We start from the raw sequence: 11935 nt of genomic DNA, 5'->3' as shown, positions 1-11935 counted from the left end.
CGTCCTAGCCCAAGCCTCAACTTCAAAGCACTGTCTACACAGCTACTTTTGGAGCACTGGCTGAGCCCCGCTAACCCAGGGCTGTGGAACACGGACTGGGAAGCTCGTTCTAAACTGCACAGACACTCTTCAAAACCTCCGGGTTTAAGCCAAGCCCCGTGCCACTGCTCCCTGATTTCAGCATGTGCTAGTCCAACCCGCACTCCCCCTTCGCTATGGGAAGCACATGATGCGCTGCTGTGTGTGCGGCCTGGAGAGAACGGGGCAGGTTACACATGTCTGGGCACCAGATTATTCGGATGGCTGCACTACAGCATTGAGTCCCGAGTTAATGGCAGACGCTCCTGAGTGCTATTCTGCATGTTTCCCCTAGCTGCTGATCAGTGGAGGTGGAGGTACGTGTTCAGAGACTGATCTCTGGGAAGGCACTAGCTGTGTGCTTTGCCTATCCAGCATATGGTGCCCTTCCACTGCTTTTGTAAATGCAGCAAGAGGTGGTATCAGGCTGGCATCTTCTGTGGGGGGCTGGGATTCTTTGTTCCTCTTAGCCAGGGCCTGTCTGGGGGCTTTCTCCGTTCCCTTTCCCTGAGGATTCAGAACATCTCTCTCAGCAGCACTAAATTCACACACACCCATTGTTGGGAGCCTGACTCTGGCCAAAGCAGTCTCCCTCAGGGAATGTGACTGTGTGACAGAATATACCTGTGTTCACACCCACTAGAATAATGTTTGTACAAGGTTTGCCTTGGGAGGTATTTAAAAACTCATAGTTTGCTGGTCTGCACTGTACCCCGGTCAATCACAGATGGCCATTCGGGATCGAATCCCTCCAAAGCCCCAAGGAAGATGGTAGGGTCGGGGAAGGGATGAGTTCAGCATGACGCTCGCAGGGTTGCTGCAGAGCCTAGCGTTCTCCAGAGCAGTCGGCCAGGTTGGCTGTGCACATGGGCTCTGGGCCAAGAGACTCAGTTCTGTCAAGTGGAGAATATAAAGCCAACTGCATGTAAGACGGGTGGAATTCCATCCTCGGAGTCCGTGAGAAATACGAGCTGAGCCAAGGCAGAGCAATTTGCTGCCGGCCCCACAATCCCCAGCTAGAATTGTCTCTCTCCATGCCCTCGTAGTTGTTTAATACAGGATAGGTACCCTGAGCCCCCCAGTCATGCTGTGTCCCCCCATACAGCTGCCCGGGGCGCTGCTTTTTTTGGCCCCACTGGCAGCGGGGAGCGTGCTCGTTCTGCACACATCCACCGCTGTCCGACACGCAGCCTGAGGGCTCATCTGCTCAACCGTGCCAGCTGCACTCTGCTTCCAACACCACCACCGTAAATCCGCTCTAGGCACTGCAGTCACTCTGGAGTTACAGTGGCCCCTGGAGTGTATTTTGCCCTCAACCCCCACCCTGCCTGTGCAAAACAGGCTATGCTGCCGCACCCCTAACGGAGGGGCTCGTCTCCCACACTCACCGCATTGCTCCTCCGTGTTTCTAGCCAGGGAACCGTGGGGCCTTGTTCTCAGGGCCTGCCACTGTTTGTTTTACAGAATCCCCGGTTCTCACAAACCCGGCAGAATGGCCCCCTGCAGGAGCTGGGGACAGGAACCTCACAGCCAGCTGGAGGAGCACATATGCACAGCAGGGGCTGCCCCACACTTCTCCTGCAATACTGTAGCCTCCCTGCCCCCTCCATGAGGCCTATCACTGAGCTCCTGCCTCCGTCCCACACTTCCCCTCAGAGCTCCTCTCACATACTGAAATGACCTGGTGCCAAGCACACGTTGGCTGCAAGTTCAGCAGCGTTTCAGAAACCCTGGTTTGAAGCGGCTCTGACCAGGTTTCCTTTATACTCCTCAGTGACCAGAGGGGGGCGTTCGTGATGCTCTGGGATCCTTGTCAGCACATTTCAGACCAGAGCTGTATGCGAGCTGCGATGGGCCCTTTGGGTGGGTCTATACTGCAGCTGGGAGTGAGGCTCTGGCTAGCCACCCAAGTCCAAGCCCATCTGACCAACCCGCTGGGCCCAAGTCACCACCACGCTGCAACGTGCTCGCCCAGCTGCAGCATGCACAGAAGCTTTATCTCTTCATGATCATTCAAGACCACCCAAAAGGGAAACCAACCATGCTTACGGGAATCTCTCCATTTGTCAGAACTGATCATTCCTGGGGAGGGGAGAAGGTATAAAACATTCTGGAAAAACAATTAAACGATTGCAGCATCAGGTGAGGCACACACAAGGAACCGGGTCCATTGTTTTTATTCTGATTTGATCCGACGTTACTAACGAATGGCACAGAAATCAGCGCAATTCCTTCCATGATTCTTTTCTCTCCGCAGAGCGACGTGAATTACAGAAGTGTGATCAAGTGTATCCGGGTGGCAAATGGCAACCCCCACGCCCCAAACACAGCAAATCACAGAACTAGAGCTCGCGTCCTTGGCAGAGTCCTCAGGAGCCACCCAATTCCCCTCCTCACTTCACCCCAGCCTGGGCATCCGTCCCTTCCGAGGAGCAGGGTTCCCTTCGAACCAGTCAGCACCTCAGCCAACTGGGGCCTGATCTAATGCCCACTAAAGTCAATTATTTCTTTCCAGAGCAGGCCCCTGGAGGGGCTGCTGCTAGGTGACAAGACTCTTTCCTCTCCATCCCTGAAGGCTGACCACTTGCTAGCCCAGGAAGCCTGAGAGCAAGGCCGCGACTCGCTGCCTGGAGCAAGGCCACTCTGAGTGGCTCAAGGACATATTTTCTGCTTTTTGTTCCACCACCAAATGAGCCCAGCATTAAAGCCAACTGGGAAGCACGTTGCCTCAAGGGGTCTGGCAATCTGCAAGGACATTGAAATGAAAGCGCTATCACCACCCACAAACACCCTGTGTTCATCAGAGTCCCCCCCTCACATTTACACATCCCAAGGCTGCAGCTGGGAAATTCCTCTTCCGCTTCCTAGTGGTTGTTTTTCACAGCGGGCCAGGGCTAGCGTTTCAGCTCCAATTTAGCGACGGCTGTCCTGTGAACTTCATCGGGTCCATCGGCGAGACGCAGGGCTCGCGCCCAGGCGAAGAACTGTGCCAGTGGGTAATCGTTACTGAGACCTGCTGCTCCAAAGGCCTGCAACAAACCCATGAGACATGTGCAAAGGGCAGGACAATGCCATGATGGGAGCAGCAGAGCAAAGCAGGGACACTTAGAACTGTAGAAGCAGGAAGGCAATTTACTGCTAGAAGAAGGTTCTCCATAGAATACGAACAATGTATAGGCAACAGCAGGACAAGTTTGTCCCACACCAGCCCCTGCTAATGTGCCTAAGTCCTGACCTACAGGGATCACGTCTAGGAGGAAGAGGTCTGGCAGCAGTTTCCTCAGCCCAGGAGGCGAGGATAGGACTAACTCGTGATTGCAGGAGTTGGCTGAAAGCAGAAGAACCTTGGGGCTCCAAGCAACTGCTTGCTTTGTTTGGGCTAAACCCTAACCTTCTGGAATGGGAGAGAAATGAATGACAAGTGCACCATTCCCCGCTCACCTGGATAGCACGATCAATGACCCGCAGAGCCATCAATGGAGCCACCATTTTGATCATGGCGATCTCTAGAGCAGCTGCCTGTATAGAAACAGGATCAAACGCATCAGATCCATCCAGCTTGGTCAACCCTCCTCAGTCCTGGCTTGCAGCCCCTGCTATTCCTGTTCTGGTCTCCCCAAAACAATAGTACCAATGTACGGCAGGCTGGGCCTGCAGCCCCGCCGCTCTCCCAGCCCTGGGCCTCTCCAGAACACAGACTGCCTGTCATGCTGAGCTCCGTGTGATAATGCTGATGGGCACGAACATAAAGGAGGAAATGCCCAAGCTCACTTTTAATTGGGAACCTCAGTAATATTTTTGCTTAGGCCTCCAGGGAGGAAAAGATCAAGCATTAGCGCTCCCCCATAGCGACCGGACAAGCTAAGCACACTAGGCCGAGCACTGCAGTCCTCACTGTTCACTTACTCAGGCTGGTATTGTTAGCCCCCGGAGGGCCCCAGCCACGCACCTTGTTGCCAGCTGTATCCATGAGGAGGGCAGCCTTCAGGACAAGAAGCCGGGCCTGCTCAATCTCAGCGCGGGACTTGGCGATGTCTTCCAGGATAGTGCCCTGTTCGGCTAGGGGTTTCCCAAAGGCCACACGAGACGTCACCTGCAATAGGCGCACACAGGGCTAAAGGCCTCTGAGCTTAAAGAGAGCTATTTTTGCTGGTGATAATATCTTACATCTGCAGAGAAGCTTTCATCCCGACTGCCCCTGCAAACTAGACAGGGACCCACTTCATCCATTGCTGGGATGCAGCCACCTCTGGGGTGCTACGTGGCTGCTGTCTGACAGGCACAGTGACACTACGTGGCAGTTTGGGATAGGAAGTGAAGAATGCTGTATCAGATTGCCTGGGGAATTGTTTAGAAGGGTAACTGACATCCTGCCTAAAATGGAATTAGCCAGGACTCAGGATTCAAGTCCTTCCAAGAGTGCAATAGCCGTCAGAATCTCAAGTTTCCAGATCCCCAAAAAGCAGCTACCTCTCCTCCCTGTGCTATACTGAAGCAGCATGGGGTGTAACAGAGGGGACGGAATAGTGGAGAGCCTGAGAATGTGTTTAAAAAGGAAGATTTGGGTGACCACAATGGGTCTGGTGCCAGGGTCGGGATCCGAGGATGTTGCTGGGCTTCAGCCCAGGGATATGAATTGCCTGGTTAGTTGCTGTTATGCGCACACTCTGAACTGACATGGGAAGGGCCCAGACATTGGAGACAACTAAGAAGGGAAGCAGAGCTTGGGAGAGCAGAGGAGTTCAACCCTTCTGAGGAAATGGAAGGAGGAAGATTCAGAGTGTACTGGGGGCCTTATTTGGCTGAACAGAGCTGCAAACAGGGGCAGTCGATTTCTCTAATCACGAGAGAAACTCCCCACCCATAAGAAAAAGGGAAGCAATGGAGTGAAACAGCCCTTTGTCCAGGGAGTACTCAGTCAGGCGGGGAAACCCATTTGCTCAGGTGTGTTGCTCTTGTGAGGCTGTTCTTGTGAAATATTTATTTGATCTGAACTCTCACCCCTGCTAGAGATCGAAGGACTCCACTAATAACTAACTGTAGTTTGGCTTCCAACATCCACTGATACGGGCTGAATTCACAGGGGTGGGGATTTGATGTTGGATGCAAGGCTGGATAAGTGGATTGTTTTCCGCTACCCATGGCGCTGTGGGTGTCAGGAAGGTATGCAGCTAAAATGGATTAAAGGTGTTTACACGCTACAGCGATAGTCTGCTGAGAAATATGATGCTAGATCGAATCAGACTGAAATGCAGATAAGGCAGCACTTGGAATGCAGCTGCAGAAGATAATGGAGTAGAGGACAGGAACCTGCAGCTATACTCACTCGCTTCTTCATGAGCGCCAGCGCCCTTTCGGAATAGCCAATGAGCCTCATGCAGTGGTGGATCCGTCCGGGGCCTAGTCTCCCTTGTGCAATTTCAAAGCCTCGGCCAGGTCCCAGCAGTATATTTTCTTTGGGCACTCGCACATTTTCAAATAAGATCTCTCCATGGCCAGCTGCAAAGGGAAGGACAGAATGCACAGAGCTCAGCGGCATCACTCACTGGACACATCCCCGCATGCAGGAAGTTTGAATTCCTTCCCATTCCTCTCTTCCTGGCTCTTCCAGAACCCACGCAGCTCTGAAATGGTCTCTTGCCTGCTCCTGGCGGGTGAGAGACCAAGTGATCTAATAACTCAGGTTCTCGTCAGGATTAACAAACATTGAGCTTTGCTGGTTTCTTTCCAGTGCTCGAACAAAAAAAAAAAAAAAATCAAAGCCAAGACAGAAAGGTTGGTGGGAGGCTTTTCCCAGTTCTGCTATCAGCACTTTCCAGCTCCCCTCATCAGAACCAGCCAATTCCTTGTTATTCCCAGCCCCCGCCACCACAGCCACTTCCTGTAATTTCGCCTGCACAGATTGTGGACAAGAAAGTGTGTCCAATGCTAAATGGACTGAAATACAGGTTTTGTTGTGGTTTCTCTTTGTCAAAGAGCCAGGAAACGTCACTTAAAGACTCAACAGCTCATCTATAGGGTATTTTGGCTGAAAAAACTAACGAAGTAATTAAATACGTGATGTTAATGTCACTAGGATGTTTTAACAATGTGCTACAGGCTGTAGCGGGGAACGTAGCCCCAGAATTCCAGTATTTGCTTTAAAAGGAAGTAGCATCATAACATACTCCATGAATGTTTATTTCTAATAACACTCATCAGCCTGTTTCTCTACACCTTTTACCCCCGAGCCTTACACAATCAGTAAACTGCACTGACGCCTTGGGAGGCCGGGGTTATTGAACTGAGGCACAAAGAAGTCATGTGATTTGCCCACTGTGAGTTGGTGGCAGAACTGGGAAGAGGACCCAGGAGTCCTGACTCCCAGTCCCTGCTCTGGATAACAGACAACCCTGCTGGACTATGTACCAGGGACAACGGAAGAGTGTGTGAGTGACGTAAAGAACTTGGGAGTCAGGAGACCTAGGTTCTAGTCCCAGCTCTGCCACCACCCCATGTGACCTCAGGCAAGTTATTTCCCTGCTCTGGGCCCCAGTTCCCTGATCCACGGGACAGTAATGCCCAAGTCATAGGATACGGAGAGGCAAGGCACAATGGGGTCCCACAGAAGGGCCAGCATATCAGAGGTGCCCACAACATGCGCCCTTTCAAAACCAGAATAATTCAGTGGACAAAGCGGAGCTGTCAAGGCATGTTACAAACTGAGCTAGCTCCTTGCCTCACCTGGGGAATCTTCTTCGCCAAATACACTGAGAGGCCTGGTGACGGTTATGCCCGGAGTGTCCATGGGAACCAAGAGCATTGACTGCTGTTTGTGGCGCTGGGCTTCAGGGTCGGTCTTCCCCATAAACACACAGAGCTGGCACCGAGGATCCAGGGCCCCTGCCGGGAAACGACACAATGAGAACTAGACTGACTGGTGCTGAAAACCTCAGGCCCAATCAATCCGCCGGGAACATCACTGATTGCAGCGAAGGCACATCGGGCTGAATTTGGTGCCTGTGTCTCATTCTGACTTAGCCCTTTAAGAGAGCAGAGCAAATCCAGCCATCTTAGCTGTAGCTAATTCAGGACATGGTTATTTGGTTTGATAGTTTGTTTCAAGAGTTAACAGAAGAGATGAGAGCTGGCGTGAGAACTCCAGGCTCTGATAAAGGCTCTGAAGTCCTTTATCCACAATTACCGTGGAATTACCAGGCAAATTCAAGCTTTCCCACATCACCCCACCCATCCCTGTGACGGAGGGACCACCTGGAGGGGGGAAGGCTCTTCAAGGATCATTCAGACCTTGGCCTCTCTTCTGGAACTGCCAACATAGGTGCTCATTACTGCCTACTGGGAACTGAACCGAGACCACCCGACTCATTTCACAGCCAGCAACCAGTGGATGGTAACAGCTCGCAGGCATGACTGACCCAGGTGGGATTAGAACTGGCTGCCTAGAGGGGAAAGCCTCACTATCCCATTAGCAACCCCACGTGCCACCAGACGCCCGGTAGTGTATGTTTAACTCGTCCAAAAAGGGGATGTTTTCCTAACGATTAACATAAAGCTGAAGACTGCAACAAAAGCATTTCCCAGAGGGGCTATTGGGGGGTCACGGCAGCATCTAATGCCCAAATGCCTGTAACATCACAACTGTATGTGAAACAGAACAGTGCTGTTTGAACTCTGCAGTCCCCGTTCGCTTAGCATATAGCAATTCTGCTCTCCATTACTCTGGCGTAAATCCACAGTATCTCCATTCAAGACAGTGGAATTACGCTGGATTTACACTGGTGTAACTGAGATCAGAATCTGACCCTCCGTAAGCGAGGGCTGAGTGCAAGTCAGGGCCCAGGGCCCCTTTCAAGAACCGTTTTAGATCAGCACACTGGAGAAAAGGTCCAACAGGACAGCTTCACGCCACAGCAGGCAGCCATGGGAGCACGTGGCTCTGTGACGGAGACCGTGTGCGTATTGGAATGTACCTGAAATCCACCATTTATGCCCATTTAGAATGTAGAAACCCTTTTCTTCTACGACTGAAGCTTCGATGTTGGTGGCATCAGATGAAGCAACCTAAGAGAAACACTTTCAGTTCTGAATCTGCCAGCTCCTCTCAGCCTTAGAGGGGCCGGGGAGAAGTTTCAGACATTCTCATTGGGTGGCTTGGGAGGCGAGAAGTCATGGCCTGAAGCTGGCAGAGCTCAGCACAGCACTGCTGATGCACCCCAAAGGCTGGGATCCCAGCTCAGCTGAACAACCGAGTGAGCAAACACCTCTAAAAGCAAAGCTGGGGAGTCACACAATGGACTTCAGGCCTGATGCTTGGAAAGGCCTAGAAAGGGGTGCCCAGCCCCTCTGCCAATCAGGCCGTCAGCTGGTTGAGTCTGACAGCTAGACAGTAGTTTAATTAAAACACTTTGTTACACTTCATAATTACCACTAACTGCACAAGAGCACAGCTTAAGAAACATGGTGGCCACGATTACTGGAAAGTGACTGGTGATTTTGAGTGGTTTAAAGTGTCTGTTGGAGGCAATGTGATTTTCTGAAATTGCTGAGCACCCCCCCTTCGAAGGGCCTCAGGTTGGGCTCCCAAAATCACAAGCCACTTTTGAAAACCTTGGCCAGTGCGTAGAACAACTGCCAGCAGTGAGAACAGGGCGAGCCGCTGTATGGTGTGGATCTCCTCTACTCCATGGTGTGGTTGACTGGACAGCGATACTGACCTGCGGCTCAGTCATAGCAAAACATGAGCGTATCTTCCCGTCCAACAGAGGCTGCAGCCAGCGTTCCTTCTGCTCCTCCGTCCCATAGCGAACCAGCACCTCCATGTTCCCAGTGTCGGGGGCAGAGCAGTTGAATATCTGGAGGGGGGAAAGCCAAGCACCAGTCAGCACAGGAGAGGCATGTTTGTTGGGAAAGGGAGTTTGTAGGTCAACCTCAAACGGCACAGCTACTCCTGACTGCCGAACGCCCATTCCAAAGCATCAGGGAATTCAGACCACACAAGCTCCGGCTGCTTTCAAAAGGCCAGAGCTAAGGGTGGGGTGGAAGCTGCATTGCAGAGACAGGTCCCCGAGCCCGCTCATAGCAGAACACGGAGGGGGAGCGGCATGCACCTGGGGCTAGCGCACACTGTAGCTATACAGATGATGTTTTCTTATGGTACATAGAAATGTGAGTGGACCCAAAAATCTATTTCCTAAAAATGGCTTGACAATCACCAAGTCAAATACGAGTGAAGTGAAGGGAGCCAATTCAGAAGCCAATTAGAGATGAGTTACGGCAGAACCCCAGGTCATGTTGTAAACACAGTTTGATCCTAACTGGTTTTTACAAGTGTTTTACATCAAATGTTAATGTTTTGAAAAATGCGCTCTCTATAGCAGGGGTCTCAAACTCCCGGCCCGCGGGCCATGTGCGGCCCGAGAACCTCCCCACTGTGGCCCGCGGAGGAGAGACCCATGTAGCCACACTGCCGGCTCTGTCTGCTACAGGTGCCGCCCCCTGCAGCTCCCATTGGCTGGGAGAGAGGGATAGAGATACCATCACTAGTCGCCGGGCAGAGTCAGCCATGGAGGCAGCATCATTAGTTGCTGGGCAGAGTCAGCCATGGAGGCGGTGTCACTTTTTTCCACAATGAACATAAACAAGTCAAAATACCGAACACAACTCTCTGATGCACACCTGGCTGCAATCCTGAAGGTTTCCACTGCTCAGTCACTGAGGCCAAACATCAACAAACTGACAGAACTGAAGCGTTGCCAGGTATCTGGCAAACACTAGAAACTCTCGGGCAGGCGAAGAATTGTATCAAGTTGTATAAAGAACAGGAGTACTTGTGGCACCTTAGAGACTAACAAATTTATTTCAGCATAAGCTTTCATGGGCTACAGCCCACTTCTTCAGATGCATAGAGTGGAACACACAGACAGAAGATATTTATACATACAGAGAACATGAAAAGGCGGAAGTACGCATACCAATTGTAAGAGGCCAATGAATTGAGATCAGCTATCAGTAGCAGCAGAAGAAAAAACTTTGAAGTGATAATCGAGATGACCCATAGAAGGTGTGAAGAGAACTTAACATGGGGGAGGGGGGGAATTCAATTAGTGTAATGACCCAACCATTCCCAGTCTCTGTTTAGGCCTAAGTTAATTGTGTCTAATTTGAGTTCAGCAGTCTCTCTTTGGAGTCTGTTTTTGAAGTTTTTTTGTTGCAAAACTGACACCTTCAAGTCTGTCACTGAGTGATTAGAGAGGTTGAAGTGTTCTCCCACTGGTTTTTGAATGTTAGGATTCCTGATGTCAGATTTGTGTCCATTTATTCTTTTGCGTAGAGACTGTCCAGTTTGGCCAATGTACATGGCAGAGCGGCATTGCTGGCACATGATGGCATATATCACATTGGTAGATGTGCTGCTACTTTGTAACCTATCAAGTTGTATGACAGTTTTATTATTTCTAAGAAATTCAAAATAAAAAATACAATATGCAAATACAATTCTGAACACCATCTTCAGTGACATTATTGGCCCACTGGGAGGATTTGAGGACTGGAACTGGCCCTAAGGTAAATTGAGTTTGAGACCCCTGATTTATAGTGATTGATTTGGCATTTACACACGTTAATTGAGATGATGCCCAATGTTAAACAGTCAGTGAGAAAGTAGAAAATCTTTAATTATAGTAACAAGGTGGATTATTATTTAAGGGCCATTATTATCACTGATTATAAAAAGGGTAGTGAGCTGCTGTCAGATAGGTGTGCCCATCCACTATCCAGGCACTCTTAGAGAAAGGGTTAACCCCATTCTTCCCGCCAGGGACTGATCACCTTGGCTTCATCATTCTATCCTAGAACGCGAGGGTCAGTGCAGAGCGTGGGCAAGTGTAAGGCCTGTTGGCTTTAAATAACTATAAATAAAGTTTTTAATTTTAATCACCCATTGTGTCATTCACGCTCCTCCACTCAATTAAATGATCTGCAACTGCCCCGGAGGCTCGAACCTTAAAATTCAGCTGGTTTTATTTCTTATCTTTTGAAGTACTAAGTGGGAACACACAAATCGAAGGACTGCACACTTACTGGCAACCCCCTTGGGTGTGGGGTGTGCTGCAGACAGCTCTCTCTTAAGTATTCGGTGAGATCCTGCCCTGTTGCTGCCTGGGTGCACTGGAGCAGGGAAAAGGCTCCTCACCACACCCCAGGCAATGCAGGGCAGGGTGAAACCCTTTGTAGGAGCCTGGCTAGAATGGCTCCAGGCTATACTGAAAACCCGCACACGTGGTTCCATCAGGGGCTGGTGCTGGGCTGACTAGCATAGCGCACAACGGGCCACATTCTGGCCAGCACTGGCCCTCCCCAAATAGCACAACTACACACTGCAAAAGCAGTATTAGCAGTCAGGTTCAAAGCAGCCAGGTGCCGAGGTAGGAGCAATTGGGAGGGGAGGGAGGAAATGTGTGCAGGGTCACTAGTAGGGCAGGGGATAATTCCAGCAACAGAGGGCTAGCTAAGAATCCCTCACCCAGCCTGCGTGTTTCCCCTCCGCCACCCAGATGACTTAGTAAAGGCTTAAAGCAGGTACCTCAGGTGCAAACAGTGATGTTCCCATGAGCTCACACAAATGGGAAAACTCTTGGTTTGTGAGGCCTGCTCCATATTTCACTTCTGGATCATTCTCCACAGGTAAGAAAAGGTTCCACAGTCCTTCAGCCTTTGCCTTGTCCTTAAAGAATGGAATAGCATGAGACTTCGGGCCCAATTCTGTTCTCAGGTGTAAGGGGCCAGCTCCCTGCCCATAGAGACCCCCAACGGGCATGGCTGCGGGAAGGACAACCCGACAAGGCTGGGATCTGCTGAG

General features: G+C 50.9%; 1 protein-coding gene across 2 annotated transcripts in view; it reads right to left on the bottom strand.

Annotated features, from left to right (window-relative positions):
* Positions 1-2239: 2239 nt before the first annotated feature.
* ACAD10 (acyl-CoA dehydrogenase family member 10) overlaps positions 2240-11935 on the bottom strand; it is a 31696-nt gene continuing 22000 nt past the window's right edge. For both annotated transcript variants that reach the window (XM_054006036.1, XM_054006037.1), the window contains 8 exons: positions 11660-11800; positions 8793-8930; positions 8049-8139; positions 6802-6960; positions 5405-5577; positions 4028-4171; positions 3520-3597; positions 2240-3107 (listed from right to left, as the gene is read on the bottom strand). In XM_054006036.1, coding sequence (XP_053862011.1) covers positions 2973-3107; positions 3520-3597; positions 4028-4171; positions 5405-5577; positions 6802-6960; positions 8049-8139; positions 8793-8930; positions 11660-11800 — 1059 coding nt within the window. In that variant the 3' untranslated portion in view covers positions 2240-2972. The remainder of the gene's footprint in view (positions 3108-3519; positions 3598-4027; positions 4172-5404; positions 5578-6801; positions 6961-8048; positions 8140-8792; positions 8931-11659; positions 11801-11935) is intronic.

Source organism: Malaclemys terrapin, chromosome 16, assembly GCF_027887155.1.
Source record: "Malaclemys terrapin pileata isolate rMalTer1 chromosome 16, rMalTer1.hap1, whole genome shotgun sequence".
NCBI lineage: Eukaryota > Metazoa > Chordata > Testudines > Emydidae > Malaclemys > Malaclemys terrapin.
The sequence above is the reverse complement of the archived record's forward strand: the minus strand, read 5'-3'. Positions and strand labels throughout refer to the sequence as shown.